General features: G+C 40.6%; 2 protein-coding genes across 10 annotated transcripts in view; one reads left to right on the forward strand and one right to left on the reverse strand.

The window, feature by feature from the left end:
• Positions 1 to 7,179: 7,179 nt before the first annotated feature.
• Positions 7,180 to 18,915, reverse strand: part of LOC111862389 (zinc finger protein 771) — a 128,170-nt gene continuing 116,434 nt past the window's right edge. For 2 of the 9 annotated variants that reach the window (XM_023847743.2, XM_023847738.2), the window contains 2 exons: positions 12,399 to 13,207; positions 8,806 to 10,291 (listed from right to left, as the gene is read on the reverse strand). In XM_023847743.2, the coding sequence (XP_023703511.1) occupies positions 9,753 to 10,291; positions 12,399 to 13,173 (1,314 nt within the window). In that variant the 5' untranslated portion in view covers positions 13,174 to 13,207 and the 3' untranslated portion in view covers positions 8,806 to 9,752. The other 7 variants (XM_023847744.1, XM_033750640.1, XM_023847736.2 and 4 more) reach the window with 7 other exon arrangements.
• Positions 18,439 to 18,915, forward strand: part of LOC111862391 (tetraspanin-7) — a 37,972-nt gene continuing 37,495 nt past the window's right edge. The window contains exon 1 of the mRNA XM_023847745.2: positions 18,439 to 18,687. Coding sequence (XP_023703513.1) covers positions 18,454 to 18,687 — 234 coding nt within the window. The 5' untranslated portion in view covers positions 18,439 to 18,453. The remainder of the gene's footprint in view (positions 18,688 to 18,915) is intronic.

Here is an 18,915-nt window from a genome sequence, read left to right on the forward strand (position 1 = left end):
AAAGCTCTCTCTGTAACAGGCCGTGGAGACTCATAGGGTTGTGGGACAATGAGGTTCTCTAGACAGTCGGCTCACAGATGGCAGTGAGGTTGTCAGACTTACTCACTGCTTGCCCTTTAACCCCCACAGAAATTCCTGGTATTCATTTCTGTTAGAGACTGAGTTGACCCAAAGGCCATAGTGGGCTGGAATGATTAGGTAAATTGAAAAAAATCAAATGACCTCACTGGGACTCAAAGTGATGTAGCATAGTGCCTCAACCAACTTAGCTACTGTGTACCCCAATTAGTGATGTAATGCCCATAAACTGTTTCTGAATAGAAATAAGGTTATAACTAAATAGGCATGAATTACATTGCCCCATTTTACAATAAACCTCTAAACCTTACAGTTTCTTCTAAATAACCTCATTGTGAGTTGCATTAGTATAAAGGAACCACTTTCTTTAGAATCAGGTAGGCCATAACAAATACAAATCCTGCATTAACATTTTTAGTTTACTGTTGATTTCCACATACTCCTGCATTGAGACCATATTTTACATTTTTATTACACATGATAGTTTCTTTATTGGTATACCATCATTATACATAGGTTGGATAAAAAGTAGTGGCAATGCCTCTATAGTTCTGAAATTACTTTATTACCTGAGGTAAACACATTTACATTCCTTCAATATAATCGCCCCCCCCCCCTCTTGTCTAACACCTTCTGCCAAATTTGTGGAAGGTGTCGTACACCATCAGTGCGTCCACTTCTGTTGATGTCGAGCAGTGACCGCCCTACAGCACAAATAATCTTCTCTCTTGTGTTGTAATGTAACCCTCACAGTGGTTCTTTCATTTTGGCAAAGATATCATAATCGCACGGACTCATATCGGGTGAGTATGGCAAATGTTGCAGTATCTCCCATCGCCAGCAGCAAAGGAGATCCTTGAGAGCATCAGCAGTATGAGCCCTTGCTTTTTCATGAAGGATGATGGGGTTCATTGCCAACAAGTGTCATCACTTTCTCCTGAGTGCTGGACAAAGACGATTATGCAGGAAACTGCAGTAGTAGGCAGTGTTTACTGTCTCGCGTTGAGGTACAGTGTGGTCCGTCAATGCCATATGCCACAAAGAACACTGCCTTCAAAATTAGTCTGTGTAGGGCGCACTTTCTTTGGATGAGGAGAGCCAGGATGCTTCCATTCATTGGATTGTCACTTCAAGTCGTCACCTTCCTTCTGGTACCGGTCCAACAAGTCCTGTGCAATTGCATAACATTGCCACTGTTGCACCTCGGACACTGTATGGGGTACCCAACGCGCTGCAATTTTGTGGTATCCAAGAATATTTTGCAGAATGTGGAGCACGGTTTTGTGACATATGCCTACCTCAGCAGCTAACTCCCATGCAGTCCATCAACAATCAAAATCCAGCAAAGAAGCAAGAAGCTAAATTGTGTACAATATTATATTTAAGCATCCTGCTGCACTCTATACGATATATGATATAAACTCCATCCTAAGTAACAAAGATAATGTATGAATCAGACAAATATCAGCGAAGTAGATTCTGTTAGCAACAACAAAGGGAACAACTGGGAAGACCTGTGTTTTAAATTTTAAACTAAGTGCAGTGTAACAGCTACGTGAGCGTACACACCTGAGGATGGCCGTTTGCGGCCGAAACATGTAGTGTAAAAGAAAGCAAGACGAAAGACCTACAATAAATTGTTGCACTTAGGACGGAGTTTATATCATATATCCTAAATTGTGTGGTTGTCAACGTGGGGTCATCCTGAATGATGGCTGTCCTGAATGGCATCCCTCCCTTCACAGAACAATTTCACCCATCATGCCACTGTGCGATATGGCAAAGCAGCATCATCACGTGCTTCTCGCAGTCCCTGATAACAGTTTTGTGCACTACGACCTCGTGGAACTTCAGTTTTTATCCAGGAGCATTGTTCTTGTTTCGTAAACATGTTCTTAGGGTGCTTGAACTGGGCTTCTGCACTTCAAGACGATGCACAATAAAACTCAATGAAACAACCAGAGCCACTCACTGCACTACTTCAACTGAACTTCTGTCAGCTACAGATGGCACTAGTGCCACCTGACCCATATATTTCATGTTATAGCAGTGTTGCCACTACTTTTTATCCAACCCTTGTATTAACGGACCAGTGAAAGATACAGCCAAAGGAAGATAAAAACAAAAAGTGAAAATAAATAAATGAAGTTCAAGGGAAACAAAAGAAAGAAAAATGGGAAAAGTGAAAGGAAGCAAACAAGAACAAAATAAATGCTGCATATATTCTTCCAGTTTTGCCTCAAATGTTTACAGTGAGGTTGATAGTCAGTGTTAAGAACTATTAAACTTGTATCTCACAGCAGTAACTACAAAAATGATTGTCCTCTGGGATGTGATGACATGTAGTCTGATACTGTCATGTGTATTAGTGACTAAGATGGGGTTCAGATCAGTAATTGATTTATTAACCACCTACAGGTTGTAACTACAAATAATTATTACACTATTGCTGATTTACATAATTTACAATCACTCCACACTAATCTTCTCAGTCTACTTCCACTAGTCTTCACTATCCATTTCCTGGCAATGGATTTATAATACAAGAACTGTAAAATCTCACTAAATTATACACTTCCAATATCCATGTACTACAGCACATGCAGCATCACACACTAAGTCTTCTAATTCTTCTTCTGGCCACTTTGCTGTTCCCTTGGAACTTCAGAACTCAAGTGAAATCTCATTCCCACATTCTCTTATCTTCTTAGCATGGACCATGCACAAAAAACACAGCCCCTCTACTGTTGTGTGGCGCAGACCACACAGAAAACATGTATCATATGTCAGACTGTGAGTTCATTGTTATCACAGATAAGCAGGAAGCATGTCTGAAGAATACTGGTGGAGACTCCTTTCATGGTGGTTAGCCTGACCTAATGATGATGGTGCTGAGTGGAGGCCCTAAAAGGGCCATTTTGTCTTGCTAAGTCTTCCTTTTAGCAAGCTAACAAGCACAGCATGTTTCCTTGCGGCAGCCCAGGATTACAAGCCAGCTGGATAGCGGTGAGAGGAGGTGAGTCTGGCTAGCAGAGCCATGGTGCATGCGCTAGCATAGTCGGCTGTCTACTGGCGCTGGCAGAGTCGGTGCGGCGCTGTTTACTGGAGAGTGGAGCTGTGATGGTCTCCTGCTTGCAGTGAAGCATCGACCAATGAAAACTGATGGTAGCCAATTGGAGGCCAGCATTCTTATACCATTACCGCTGGGCAGTGCGTGAACCAGTTAGCAATAGAGCTGCAATTATGGGTGCTTGTGTTGGTGTACAGAGAGCCAGGCTGCAAGCGATATATAAATACTGCCTGTTTTCAGTGCGCTGTGGGAGGTTCCCACACAGCCTTTAATAGAAATGAGTACCAGCAATCTGCCTGGGGCAGCATGTAAGGCTGACAATCTCAGCACCATCTGTGAGCCGACTGTCTAGAAAATGTGACAACCTTGATGTCCCACAACCCTATGGGCCTCCAAAACCTGCTACTGGATAACTCTACCTTTTTACCAGAAGTAATAATCTGTTACCTTATGATCAAGATGGTTAACTCAGCTGAAACATTGTTGACTCACATTCTGAAATGATCTGGTCCAAATTTTTGCTTAGCTCAGGCAATGAATGCTCCATAATCTCTCCCATTTCACCACTTACATCACCTCTCCTTGGACTGCTGTATAACCTTCCACTTCATAAAATGAAGTAAAATCATGTATCATGTAAGACAATATGTCAGATGAAAATTATCAACATTCACTCTGAATTACTGTCCTTTGTTAGACCTCATAAAACATGGACTGAAGCCTTGGAATAAAATGTATGACTTTTGGATTCCTTACACGAAATAGGCAAATATGGATATGGGGACTCTGGAACAGCCATGGCTTTTCATGCATGCTTCATTTTACAATGCTGTCAGTCTCTCAGACTATTAGGCATAGAACAGTACTATGACTGCTGAATAATAATTTTAAAGGAAGCAGTCATGAACTAGTGAAGATACCACCTCCATATATGCATCAAGGGACTAAGGAAAACCATGAAAAATCTCAGTCACAACAGCTGGTGTCCTTGCCAAGAATCGAACTGAACACCTCAGAAATACAAGTCAACAATATTACTATTACACCATACTGCTCAATAATGCATAGGTTAGCTTCGGTTTGATTAAAGTTCAGTAACTAACTTTTTTTACATAATTTATCTTTCTTTTTTTAATACAAAAAAGAAGTTCTGGGAAGAATCAATTGTCCATTTTCCAGTCATATGACACAGACTGCATAGAAAATGACATGTCCAACAGTTCTTTCATTGTTTGTGTATTCATTGCTGTGGTAACATTTTTACTGAGAAGCTGCATAGCAACAAGATGGGGATACACATACAGACACAGGCTGATGGGAACAAACAGCATGATGATCTCATTGGCCCACTTTTAGATTTTAAAAATAAGGAAAGTGGGCTAAACAAAATATGAAACAGGATGACGAATAATGTCCAAAAGTCAATGGGCCCTTATGATAATCAATTTCATAAAGCAAGTTCTTGGTTGATAAAAATCTTGATTCTGCCAGGGCCATACAGTTGTACAGTACATGTAAAGTTATTTATATTGTGTGTGTATACATATATATATATATATATATATATATATTACTCTCAGTCAGTTGCGGGGTTGTACGAAGTTGAGGCTCCCACATTTTCTCTAAACAGTCAGCTCACAGATGGCAGCAGGGTTGCCAGCCTTCGGCATGTGCAGCCCTTCCCCCCCCCCCAGAAGATTCCTGGTACTCATTTCTGTTAGAGGCTGAGTTGATCCCAGGGTCACTGTGCGGATGAAAAGATTAAGTCAATTGAAAAGATCCACCTCATCTGGACTCAAACATGCAGCTTTCTGCCTTGTAGCATAGTGCCTCTACCAACTACATTACCTAAGGTTGTCATGTGACTGTTACAGTTGAATAAGTAGCACTCCTTTTTCATATTCAGGAGCTCTCTGGTTGACATCTCAGTCCTAGGACTGGCTACCTTACTAAGGATTTTCAAGGCTTTCCTTAGTCACTCCAGGAATTAGTATGGATAGTATCTCAAACTAGACCATGACAACTTCCTTCCACTTCTTTTCCAATTCATTATGAACTAATCATGTATACATTATGCATCAGTTTCACATATGTAGTCTCATGCCCACATCTCACGTTCATATTCTGGTACACATTTAGTAAACATTTGGTAAGAGCCAGGGTATAGTGACTAGGCTATGGACTGGATGAATGCTGAATCAGGATTTGATTCCCAGCATGAGGCAAAAGACTGTTCTCTTCTCTGCAGCTTCTCAGACCAGCTCTGGGTCTCACTTAGCCTCCTAACCAGTGATTAAAGAAGCTGAGATGTGAAGCTAATACTCACTGACATGCAATCCCAAGGTTAAGAATGTGATTCCTCCACTCCCCCTACACGCCTTCATGGTGCAGCATTTAAATAAAAGTAAAGGTAAAAATTCAGAAACGGTATTCCTGTAACAAGCCATGGAGGCCCATAGGGTTGTGAGAAGTTGAGGTTCCCACATATTCTAGACAATCGGCTCACAGATGGCAGTAAGGTTGCCAGCCTTACGCCCCAGCCACCCTTTACGCCCAAGAACATTCCAAGAATATTCCCTGGTACTCATTTCTGTTAGAGCCTGAGTTAACCCCAGGGCCATAGTGCACCTGGAAGGTTTAGGTAAATTGAAAAAATTCAATAACCTCATCGGGATTCGATCCCATGACCTTTAGGCTTGTGGCATAGTTCAACTAACTACACTACTGCATGCCGCCACAGCAGTTAAATAAGCTAGGGGAAAATAACCTCTACCCTTACATACTCTGGGAAATTACTTTATCAGAGTGTCTTTAAATTAACATTTGAAAATTTAATTTAATAAACTGTATAGGTAATTCTCTTTACATGTGGGTTTGAGAAATGTGATTTCATTTTAATGCACTCATCTAACTTTGACTAATTAACAGCATTCACTTTAATGCAATGCTTGTTCATCAAATGAGAAAGGGGTACTGCACGGGGGTGGAAGAGGAATGTGCGGGAAGATGGGTATATCTTGCCCAGTTGTGCAACCTCTTCTGCACATTACCACTGTCACTCTTTGAATGTATAAGGAAACCTTCAATACAGGGCTTCCTTACGACTGATTTATGGGATTTCACCCTTTATTACTTTATATTTCGCCGTATAACTGTCACATAATTCCAGTAGTTCCTGTATATAAATTATACAGTCTCCCTGGAGGAAAGGTCAATATTCGGGGAGGTCATGGTATCGGTCATTCTGTATATGTACATGTGTTCTATTCCAAAGTTTCTGAGACACAGTATACAGTTAGTTGAGTCCAAGATTCAGACCCATACACGCAGAATTCAAGAGAGTTGCAGAGGACTGAGGATTGAGGATGGACTAGTAAGCAGACATTGAATAATTCATTTTATCTTATAATTACAGTAATCCTCAAAGAGTGTTATAGTTACTTGCACTTACAACTTGTGAGTATCCAATAAACTGATTCACTAATCCAAACCCTGTCTACAAGTCATTCATACATGTGACAATATTTTATTTTTACTATCTTGGGTATATAGACTGGGATAGCTCAGTCAGTATAGTGCCACACTAGGGGCTGGAAGGCTGCAGTTCGATTCCCACCAGGGAAAATAGAATCTTCACTACTCCACAGCGTCCACATCACCTACGGGTCCCACCCAGCCCCATACACAATGGATACCAGTCTCTCCCTCTCTCCAATGGGAGAGGGGTAGTGTCTGTGGCGTGAAGCCGACAACTCACCTCCATCTAGTACGGAGGTCAAGAACAGCAGAGCTCTACCACCACTCCCCCATAAATCTTCATGGCACAGGAACTACTTCACCTTTTCCTACCTTTTATATGGGGGTATACATCTGTAGTACTAAATCAGCACAGTGAAGAGAAGCCATTAACAATTATCACTTTATATGAATTGAAGCTCCATCAGAAACAGTATAGAATAAGGTCTTCTTAGGTGATCAACCATGCCAATGTAGACTTCATTTCCCTCCATGGCAGCCAGCAGTTCGATCTATGTACAAATATAACATCACACCAACTCCTGAGGATGGAGAGAGAAACAGTCTTGGAAACATCAGACACTTATTCCACACCGATGTAGATGATCACCTGATTAGGCTTCACTGTGAGCAATCTCTTTACTAAGCAACTGTGCAGACTGCATTAAAATATATATCCAAAACACTTAAAGAGACTGACATACTCGTATGACCAAACTTGTCTGCTTTGACTTGAAACTTGAGACTGAATGGAGCCCAGCTACCCGCTAGCCTACCTGTATAGCCTGTCATCAGCTTCAGAATACACTTCTCAGTACCAATAGAACTGCACCTTGATCCTTAAAGGAGGTATATTTATATGTTTTAAAGGTTTTCTGTGACTCTGCCACTATCGAGAACTGCACCCATAACCCAACCAGCTAATAATGCTTTTTTTAGAATGCATACATTTTAATTTCAAGTAATGCATATTTACATTAAAATTAAAAAAATACGTAAGTCACAGTGCACGTTTCTACTGCTCTCATGCACAGATTTTTGGAAACACTGATCTCAGTATGTTAAAACATATTATTGAAGAATTTAAAATCAATAATTATTTCATGCTAAACATAGACTACCAGCATAAACTTTAATAGCTTATGTACATTAGATCTTCCCCCCAGAATGATCAAGCTGGTGAAATACGTGAGGATAAAGAAAACATATCATCAGTTGTTAGAGTGACTATAGATGATGTTTGGATTGGTGACTCCATTTATTGAACACTTATGCACACAACTTGTAACTATAACTACAACAGCCTCACTGCTTACACACTCCATAGATCACTGTAACTGCAGCGTACAAAAAGTCTTCTCTGACTTCACTAGTTGTCTCCTGGTAACAGCTTCTAACAATGTCCTCTACTTATGTCCTTACCTGTGGTGAATATCCCACAACTGACTCATTACTGCAACTGACTTTTAACTCCCAGGCTGGTGACTATCTCACACCAACCTTCAACCCTTCCTTCATTTACCTACACTGCACTCTCTCACCAATTCGGCATCGACCTCACAGAAAACACTGTTCCTCTGCTGCTGTTCAATTGTTGCTTATCTGTTGCCTAGCAGCAGGTGTTGTTTAGACAGACATTACTTAGCACACATATTGTAATTTGATAGGAAACATAGGTATATTATTTGCTGACAGATGTAGATAGATAGATGTAGGTGGGAAGATAATACTAAGATCTTAGAGAAACAGGATGAAATGGTATGGACTGGATTCATCTGGCTTAGGATAAGGACCAGTGGAGAGCTCTTGTGAACACAATAATCAACCTTTGGGTTCCATTAAATGTAGGAAAATTCTTGAGTAGCTAAGCAACTAGAGGCTTCTTAAGAAGGAATCAGCTCCATGGAGACGGTCAGTCAGTCAGTCAGTCAATTAGTTACAGCAATATGGCTTCCAATGTAAAAACCTGGAGAAAACACCCATAGAATCTTCATGGCATGTTTCAACTTCATAAAAACATCTTCAGAGAGAGGACTATACCATCAAAATTTAACGTCACTGTGATGATGAGTGTATGATCCTTCCAAGTGTCATCACTGACTGCAATGTGCCCTAATCCTCACGAAATAATTATTTCAAACTTCAATTGTCAGATCTCATTCTACTCATATTTATAATCACTAACCACATTATAATGTACACTATTAAAATTACTTCATTAGCATTCAAAATATAAAACATTAAGGAGTTTTTCAGGCCAGAGTGTAACACATATAACAAGAACCACTTAAAAGTGAGAAAGACCAGATAATTGCAGCACATGATGTGCCAAAATTGAAATATGACAAAACAAGAATCAGATCACAAATCCAGAAACTATAAATTGGTAAATTCAGTAATATATACTCAGATAAGAACACAAAATACTCCATGAAAAAGTTTCTACGTGGAACTTCATAATATTAAACTCAGTTCACAAAACAAAAATTTTGTCCTTAATTCCAAATGTTTTTCCACATAACTTCAATAATATCCAACTCCAAATATAATCCATGTAATCAGATTTGTAATCCCAAAGTTTCTGCAGCTCATTTCAGTAATATACACTTCAGGTTACAAGACAAGGTTCAGATCCTTCACATCAAAAGCTTCTGTGATTCCAAATTCCAGCACCTTGAATTACAAGACAAGTTGGGGATCCTTAATTCCCAAAGTTTCTGAAACTAATTTCAGTAACATACAACTCAGCACATGGCAAGGTAAGGTTTCCATCAACACAACTTGAATTAACTTGACTTGTCCTATATCATGTACAATGATCTACAGTGACAAAATAAATAAATAAATCAATCAATCAACAAAAGTGGTTATATAACAGGATGCACACTGTGGCAATAGTAACATACAACTCAGATTGTAAGACAAGCCTGGGATCCTTAATTCCAAAAGTTTCTGCAGTTTCAGTAACATAAAACTTTGATGATAAAACATGAGTCAGATCATTCATATCAAAATGTTCTAAAGGTAATTTCAGTACCAATCAGTTGCAAGTACAATACAAGAATCAGACTCACAATTCAGAGGGTTTTTAGTAATACTCAACTCTAATGGTCTCCAGATATGGAATGACTTGTGTCAGGGACACCATGTCAGTGCCTGCTACAGACACTGGTCCTTCCATTGGCTCAGTGACTGGACTGTGTTCCCCATCTACAGCTTCCTCTCCACCGGTATGCTGCCGCCACTGCTCTCGCTCCACCTGTTGTTCATGCTGCTTCTGCTGCCTCTGCTCATGTGTTTTGGTATGCTGTTTCAAGCTCTCACGCCATCGAAATCTACGTCCACACACACTGCACTGAAACTGTCGATTGTCTGTATGTGTGAGCAAATGCTTCTTTATGCTATCAGGATAAGCAAATGCTTTGCCACAGATATGACAAGAATACGGTTTCTCTCCAGTGTGCTGACGCAAATGGACTCTGAGGTGGCCGGTGTGGTAGAACGTCTTCCCACAAGTTTCACAGCTGAAAGGACGTTCAGAGTTGTGCACAGACTTCTGGTGTTTGCTCAGAGTTGAGGAATCCCCAAAAGACTTCCCACAAATAGAACACAAGAAGGGTTTCTCACCTGCAGAATTAAAAGGAATATTATATTTTGATTTTAAGAATTTCTATATAAGGAAATAAGAATCATAAGACAGTTAGGTGTATAATGTTGTCTGGCTGATACATTTTGCATGACATTTAATTTGTATTCTGCACAGACTCAGTGCCCTGTTAGTAAACTGATGGCTTTCAGACTGGCAGTGACATGACTAGGGAAGCACAAATGGGAAAATTCTACCTCAGGCAATCCAAGAAGAGGCATAGAAAGAGACAACTGTTGCAGGCAGTTGGACTTATGTAATGTTATCATGATATCATGTAGGATTACTTCTCTTTCAGTACCTCGTACACCAAAGGCAATTCTTTTATTACTTTTCCATATTTAAAATTTCTTTTCCTTTCTGTACCGTTAGAATCACTCATCCATACCCTTTTAAAGGATCTCCCCTAAGGAATTTCCTTGTTATGAAAACTTAATGCCATTACTATTATTTTTGTTACATTTAGTCAAACTGCACCCCAGTCAAGGTAGGATGATATCCTAAAAATGCAACCACTGGCACAGCTGAATCAACTGAAATGTAACAAAAAAGCATAAAAATATAATGTAGCGTGTACAGCTACTGCTATGCAAAAATCACTAAATAAGGTGAACAAACAGCAAATATTTGTAGGCAACAGCTTGGTAAAGACAACCCACAGTGATGAATATGCATGCAAAAGTAGGAAAACAATGTTTTCTATGTGGTCCATGACAAGAAGTTACAACAAGGGCAATATTATATTTAAGCATCCTGTTGCACTCTACACGATAAATGATACAAGCTCCGTCCCAAGTGCAAACAATATACATTATATGTCTTTGATCTTGTTCTTTCTACACTACATGTTTCGGCCTCTATCGGCCATCATCAGGTGTGGCAGCAACGTTAAGATTATACACCTGATGATGGCCGATACAGGCCGAAACATGTAGTGTAGAAAGAACAAGATCAAAGACATATAATATATATTGTTTGCACTTGGGACGGAGCTTGTATCATTTATCAACAAGGGCAGTTGGAGCAATGAGTTCAGTTGAGTTCTGCAAGGGAGGCTGAGAAGAAAGGACTTGAGCTCATGAAGCTGAAGAATCCACTGTTAGAAGCCAATGCTAAGGAACGGCTAGTGAAGACACAGAAGCAAGAAAAGGCTTAGCAGGTGCTGTGGTGATTTGTGAATTGTGGAGATTAGCAGTGGCACTGTAATTGCTTGCAGTTCCATGTCATGTATAAGTGGTCAATAAATCCATTCGTCAATCCAAACAGTATCTACAGTCACAAAACTACACGTGACAGTATAGTGAAATTCCCACTTAAGGTTTATTTTGGAAGCACATGACTTTAACATTAAATTGAGGAAATTCATCAATGAAGGAAATTTAACACTGAGACTGTTGACTTGGGATCACTGGAACCAAACATTTAATGAGGTTAAACTTTAAACTCAGGAACTGTGAATGTTCTCCTGTGCCATAGGACATCATGAAATGTACAAAAGACACTGATGGCTTTTTCATTAAATGTTTATAGGCCCATTTCTTTCATTTTCATGCTCAATACTGAAACATTTCTTTCCTTCAAGAAAATCTGTTCTACTTTTGTCAAGTGGATACCATAAGAAAAATGCATGAGGTCTTAGTTCTTACAGTCTTTTGGGATGCTGTGTAGTTTCATAGAGAGATACCAATATTTCAGAGTACTCTGCTGATACCATTTTCGGGGATGCTTTTCAAAATGCCGTGGTTTACTTTCAGAAGTTAAAACTGATAAATACATGTTGTAATACAAATATAAGGTAATAAACTTAAATGATTCTCAGGACAAGAAACTGAACACAAGAAAAGGAGGGTATATAAGAAGAAAGAAAGGAAAAGAGGAAACAAATTAACATGAAAAAGAATGGAAGATTTAGGCTCATGTTAAGGTTACATCAAAACTGCCTTATAATATGCAGAGAGAAGTATGGAATTTATACAATAAGTTGTTAGTGAAAATGGCTGCTAATCGTGTTACCTGTCAGATGGAAGAGTTAGCTGCTACTCTCATCAAGTCAGGCTGTCTGAGAGTTGGACTCTTAGCAAGTCTTACCTGTGTGGATTCGCACATGCTGAGTGAGATTGAATGTCTTTTTGAAATATCTGCCACATACAGTGCACTGAAGGTTAGTTTTGCCATGTGACTTCATGTGCATTTTAAAATCATCCTCTCTTTGGAAACTCTCCATACATTCTGGACAAGAGAATGTTTCATGTTCACTGTGTTCACTGGAGTGCTGCTTCAGTGCTCCAAGACGACGGAACTCCTGATGGCAGATCAAGCATGTGTAAGTCTTAATCCTTAGAGAAGCTTTAGAAATAGAGCCCACATCTTTCATCAAACTGTCTGCAGACTCAAGAAGTTCCTCTCCTTCCATATCCTCTCCACCAACATTGGCATCAATCCCTTCTTCTCCTTCCAAATCATCCAGTATTTTTTCCTCTGCTTTCTGGTTTTGACAAACAGGTTCACGGTACGGTACTCCATACCCTTGGAAGACGTTTCTTAGCAGCTCTTCATCAATGCTGAGGTTTGTCTTGAGTTGTTCTGTACAATGGTTCACCTCCCAGTGACAGGAATTTGTCTCTTCTGAAACAGACCGAGATGTGTGAATCTGTAACTTGTGTGGACACATTTCACAAGCAAGATACAGTGCCGAGTACAACTTGTCGGCCTTATTCAGGTCCTCCTTCAGCTCCAGCCGTCCAGAAGTGCAGAAACTGCAGGCTAGTAGTGGTTCTAGAGCCTCCCTCAAACATGACAGTTCTAGAAGACGAACTCCTTCAGCTCTCACCATTACACCACATCCCTCCCTGATGTTCTGCATTCTACAGTCAGTCCTGACTTCACATGTGACTCATCTGAAATAGGTAAACATGACTTGTTTTAATAATTAAAAGAGTGAAACTATGATATGCCTAAGGTGGGACTTCATTGGCTGATTTCAAGACTTAGCCTTTCTGAGACCTGACCAAGCACACTAGCCTGAAAACTAGCCCTTCTGGTCTACATGTAGTTAATGGTTGTGTTTTGTGAGAAAAAAAATGTGTTCTGCCATCTCTCAAAAGTTCAATTCAACTATTTGTGACCTACTAACAACAGATAATATATGTTACCATGGATATATTAACTAAATGAAGATTTCTTCAATTAATACACAACTTCAGGCATGATTCTCAGAGCCTACATCACTATTCCAAACTTCCAGTCCTAAAAGTCGAGTGTTGTTAATGTCTTATTTAGGTAATGTAAATTTATAACAAAAAAAAATAAAATACAGCATAGCTCATATATAAATAACCAAGTCAAAGTCTTTTATTGGTTGCAATTATAAACACGTCTAAGTACCGATTTCACCCGTTACATTTCTTGGATGCAACCGCGCAGTTTCGCATCGCTGTCATGTTTGTAATTTATTTATAAACAATATTTCCTACAAAATTTGTCGGCATGTTTATGATCTAACTCCATGCCAAATTGCAATCGCTCATTAGCTACTGCCAACAAACCGAAAGCTAAATACAGATTTCTTTCAGCCGCCATTCTGTTGTTTCTCAGACTACAAACAAAAACAAAAAAGACTACATAATAAATGCTGCACATTTTTCAAAAATCAGTTTACCAACATTTCGGACTATTACGTGCCGCCAGTGCCTGCTTTCTTACTGCTCGTGGTTTCGATCCTAAAGATGGAAGGAGTACGTTCATCCGAAACCTCGTTCCACCTCTCCAGGAATATACTGCATTACAGACCAGAAGATAGTACTCTTTATAGAAATATGTAATTTCCTACAGTACGTAATAACACCGCTCTGACCTCTTAAAACAAGCACTGACAACGCCATTACCGAAAAACAGTAACCAACCTAACGACCCTAACCGACACTACCGACACTACCGTGAGCGGTGAACGTTGCCAACGTCGCCAACATTGGTGATATCACAGAGACGAAGTACAACACCCCCCCGACCCCGACCATCAAAAATTCCCTTACGTCAAGAAAAATCCTCAAAGTCGGGATAAATTGTGACGGTTTGGCCGAATCCAGGGCAAATTAGCGTCCCAAATTGCCTTTGAAAAATTCCGGGACAAGGAGTGAAAACTCGGGACTCTCCCGGAAAAATCGAGACGTCTAGTCATCTTACTTAATTTGTTAAGGGCAGGGAATCTTTCTCAGATAATTCTGTAAAAAGTATTTTATCTTCACAGAAACTGTGCCACATCTAGTACATTTGGCATGTTAACTTCCTAATTATACAGTAGCCAACGTCGTGACGTGTAACACGGTCTAGATCAGAGAAGACATTCTAATTGAGTTCGGAATAACAAGAAAACATGTTAGAATAATTAACATGCGTCTGAATGAAACCTGCAGCAAATATCATGTAGATAAGTAAGCAATCGCATAATGAATTTCCACCTCCGAAAGCTCTAAAACAATATCTTACTCGCGTCCCACAGAAATATTTGGACTGATAAAGTTTATGATAAAGGATTCCAATTCTACACGTATAAAAGATAAAACAACTCCGTCCAGTGTGACTGTTGAAGTTTTTACTACTTCAGTTCTTAACACCCTTACATGTGTTACTCCTCTTTTTCACCGCATTATTCCACTCTTTGCTTCTCCTGTACATAATTCTGCGTACACCTACTTCTCCCAGTTGCTCCGTGGACTATTATAAAGACGTTAGTACAATTCGGTCTCTCCTTGTAACTTCTGTACTATCAAGCCCTCTTTTACTTATTCTTATCCAGCTGTTCTTATGTTATTTCTTATTTTCTCCTGATCTTCCTCTAGGTCCAACCTCTCCAGTTCCTATTTACGTCTATTTTTCTAGTTGTCTTCATCCTTCTTTTGTTGTCCCAGTGTGTCCCACCGCAGACTTCGGATAGCGTATGAGATTATTATCCAACGAATCCTGGATGAAATAATGAATGCAGATATAAGTCACTGTGCCTATAACAATAACCAACGACGTTAGGATATGAACAGAATCGATTTCCGACCCGTCGTTTATACTGCATTTACCTCGCACTATTGAACATTCCTAACGCAAATGCGACAATAACAGCATAATGTTTTGTTTTTTTTTCGTCCACGAGACCGTCTGCTAATAAGACAGTGCATCAAAACCAGCCACTTACCGGTCCCTCGAAAATATTAATATTGACAGAAAATTATATTTCAGTACCAAAGGTGGGAATATCGTGCGTGTGATACACGTAATTAGCTTGTTTATTTCAATTTCAGAACTATATACGCGCAAAAGTCCGTGATGTAGGCTTCCTGGTAGAGCTCGATTACAGAGTGATGGCACATGCGCAGAAGATACGTAATTTTCACGTATGGGTGAAACGGACGAGTCCATATCCTCTTATAGAAGATATGAGGAAATGAGGGCTAGACACACCTGTCTATATGCGACAGATCGCAAGGAGGGTTTTATTGTTAGAAAACTCCAGCGCGGTCTCAGCTCAATGGAGACCTGGTGTGAGCGCTGGAATATTAAAATTAATGAAGATAAGACTCGGGGGGTCTACTTCTCTCGCGGTCGTCGACCGCCTGAGTCTTGTCTTACTCTAAATGGAAGAAATATTCCATTTGTAAATAGTGCAAAATATCTAGGTGTAATCTTCGATAAGAGAGTGACATGGAGATTACACATAGAAACGATCGAAGCCAAGGCCTTCAGAACAATCATTAGAGTATATTCCCTATTCAAAAGTGAGGGATTGAGCTAACATTAAACTGACCCTCCACAAAGCTCTTATTAGATCCGTAATGACTTATGCTAGTCCCGCCTGGGAAGAATTGGGTAAATTAAAAAAAAAAGCGTCCCGGGTTCGAGCCCGGGTCTGGTCAAGTGGGATTTGTGGTGGACGAAGTGGCGCTGGGGCAGGTTTTCTCCGAGTACTTCGGTTTCCCCTACCAATCTTCATTCCACCCAATTCTCCATCATCATGATCACCCGGCGCAGGTCAATCAGTGGCAGACGTGCCGAGTGGACACAGCTGTACTCCACCCCTCGCTATGGGAACAATCCTGCCACTTAACGCAACAGTCTGAGTTAAGGACAGCATCGTAAAATAAATTACAAATAAATAAGCAGAAATGTTGCTTTCACGCTGCAACTCATTCTTCCCTTCTCGTGGAGCCCGCAGGTCAGCACAAAAATAACGGGACAGAGCGATATTGGTTATTACGTAAATAGTGTGGACATATGAAGCGCGCTGCGCACGTTGCAGCCATGTACGGCACCACACCTGATCTCACCTACCTCAAACCGATGTTCCCCGCCAAGTCGGTAACTCCAGTTCCTGCGTGTACCGACGGGAAAGGCGTTAGGAAGATTATAAAACGTTTTAAATCTCGGTACAGCTGAACTCCGACGCGCAGGTTTCTATGAGCAAGATGTTCGGGGAAAGGGGGGGGATCAGACGCCCCTTTAACTGCAATCCCGCGCTATATTCCTGGAGTTCCCCCAGAACCTGAAAATCAATCGACATTACTTCTAAAAGTTCTCATTATAATACAAAAGTCCTGGAGGTAACGTCTACTTAATTGCTCGAAGAGGAAGTTTAACCTCTTTCCTTCTAATTAAATAGCTAACTAGTTATTTAACTAATTAACTCACTGGCATTACAGTTCGAAGACCCAACTGAGCAGACAGAAGCATACGTTAGTATCTGTCCAAAATCTAAGTAACTGACTCCATGGAGCAAACAGTCGCTCAGCTACTCAGGAGTTATGAACCCAAAGGATCTTCACCGTGTTCACGAGAGCCCTTCACTGGTCCCTATCCTGAACTAGAAGAACCCAGTCCATACAAATCCATCCTATTTAGGTCCAGGGGTTCCGAGCAGTCTCGTTCATTCTGGCTTTCCCACCAAAACCCTGTAAATATTCTTCTTCTTTTTCTTACTTCTCCTTCTCACAGTTTCTTTGCGTGCTACATTCCCTGCCCATCCCACCCTCCTTGACTTCATCATTCTAATTATATTTGACGACGAGTGTAAGTTATGAAGCTCCTCATCATGCAGTTTCTCCATTCTCCTATTATATCATACCCTTCTCAGCACCCTGTTCTCAGTCACCCTCAGTTTATGTTCTTCCCTTAAATTTTCACCTGCCCCAAACCACTTTACAAAAACTGGTTTATAAGACAGGTTCCAATAGCATCAGTCTTTCAAATCGTCACCTTCCAACAGGTTTCCTCGTTAAAGTTGAATGCGTGTTTCTTGTTTCTGAGCTACGGCCCATCGAAATGAAAAGGGATGTAAACAGAAACTGAAACGAGTAAGGCAAAGGCGAGTGTAAATGTAAAGTTGTCTCTGTGACTAATTAAGCACCACATCATGAAAACGTACAAGGGAATGGGAGAACAGCTCCACACATTCTTAACCTCGTACACGTGGTTGGTCAGCTTCATGCTCGGCCTCTTTATCCCGGGGGAACAGCCCGCGGCTCACGTTCGAAATGGGCCGGGGGGGGGGCTCCAGAACCGATACGGAGGCTATGAAAGAGAGGTAAATCTTTTGACCCTAGAGGGATTCGATCCCCCATTTCCCAGTAGCTCAGCCCGTAGCTTAGTCACCATATTGACTGAACTGCTGATATAGCTCAGTCAATATGGTGACTAAAACAGAAACAATTCTGAGAGATGTAAAATTTGAGGTTTTCACGGCGGTGACTATGAAGAATGCCGTCTTCTGGGATGTGGAGCTGTGTGGATCCTGTGTGAACCAACATTTCGAACGAACGTCGGTTCACACAAGATCCACACAGCTCCACATCCAAGGAGACGGCATTATTCAATTCTGAGATAGTTTATCAATTGCCTAGTCTATAATTTATGAACCTATTTTAGTTCTGACCTTAGGGGACACACGCACACACCTCTGTGCGTTCATGATGCAGCAAGAAGTATGCAGTTTCGGGTCCTGAAACATCTACTGTTTCAAATGAAATCAGTTCCTTTTCAGGCTCAAACTCACGTCGTAGTTCCAGGGATTCATCAAAGGAAAGCAGACTGACATAAAACGAAATTTCTTTTCTTCTCAGTAAATCTCGACGCTCATTTGTTGCAGCTCCATTATACACGAATGCAATACACTTGCTTCTTCGGGATAGCGCATGTGCAGGAGGGTGTGAGCGCGCACGGCTGCAAGCGGCTGAGGTTCCAGTGGACGAGTGTCTGGCTGCTACACACGTCAAGGGATTCCCTCCAACAACTGGCAACAATTGTGCCCAAGAAAGAGATGGGCAAACGACTTCAGACTGTGGCCACAATGGCCTGCATGAAAACACTGCTGATGGTCTTCAATTTCGTCTTCTGGGTAAGTTAACAAAATGCTACAAGCACAAAATTACATGAGTGTATCCATATGGTATGTGCCACGACACTGTTTCACCCTAAACTACTTTCGAAATACACCAGAGAATACAATATCTGATTCTAGGTACTCCTTTTTGTGTAGCGTAATATATGAAGTGTTTCATAATTTGTACTCTGCACTAAGTATTCTTCAAGCGATCACATCAAGAACTCGGGTGGGGATATTCAT

Source organism: Cryptotermes secundus, unplaced genomic scaffold, assembly GCF_002891405.2.
Source record: "Cryptotermes secundus unplaced genomic scaffold, Csec_1.0 scaffold671, whole genome shotgun sequence".
In the NCBI taxonomy this organism is placed as follows: Eukaryota; Metazoa; Arthropoda; class Insecta; order Blattodea; family Kalotermitidae; genus Cryptotermes; species Cryptotermes secundus.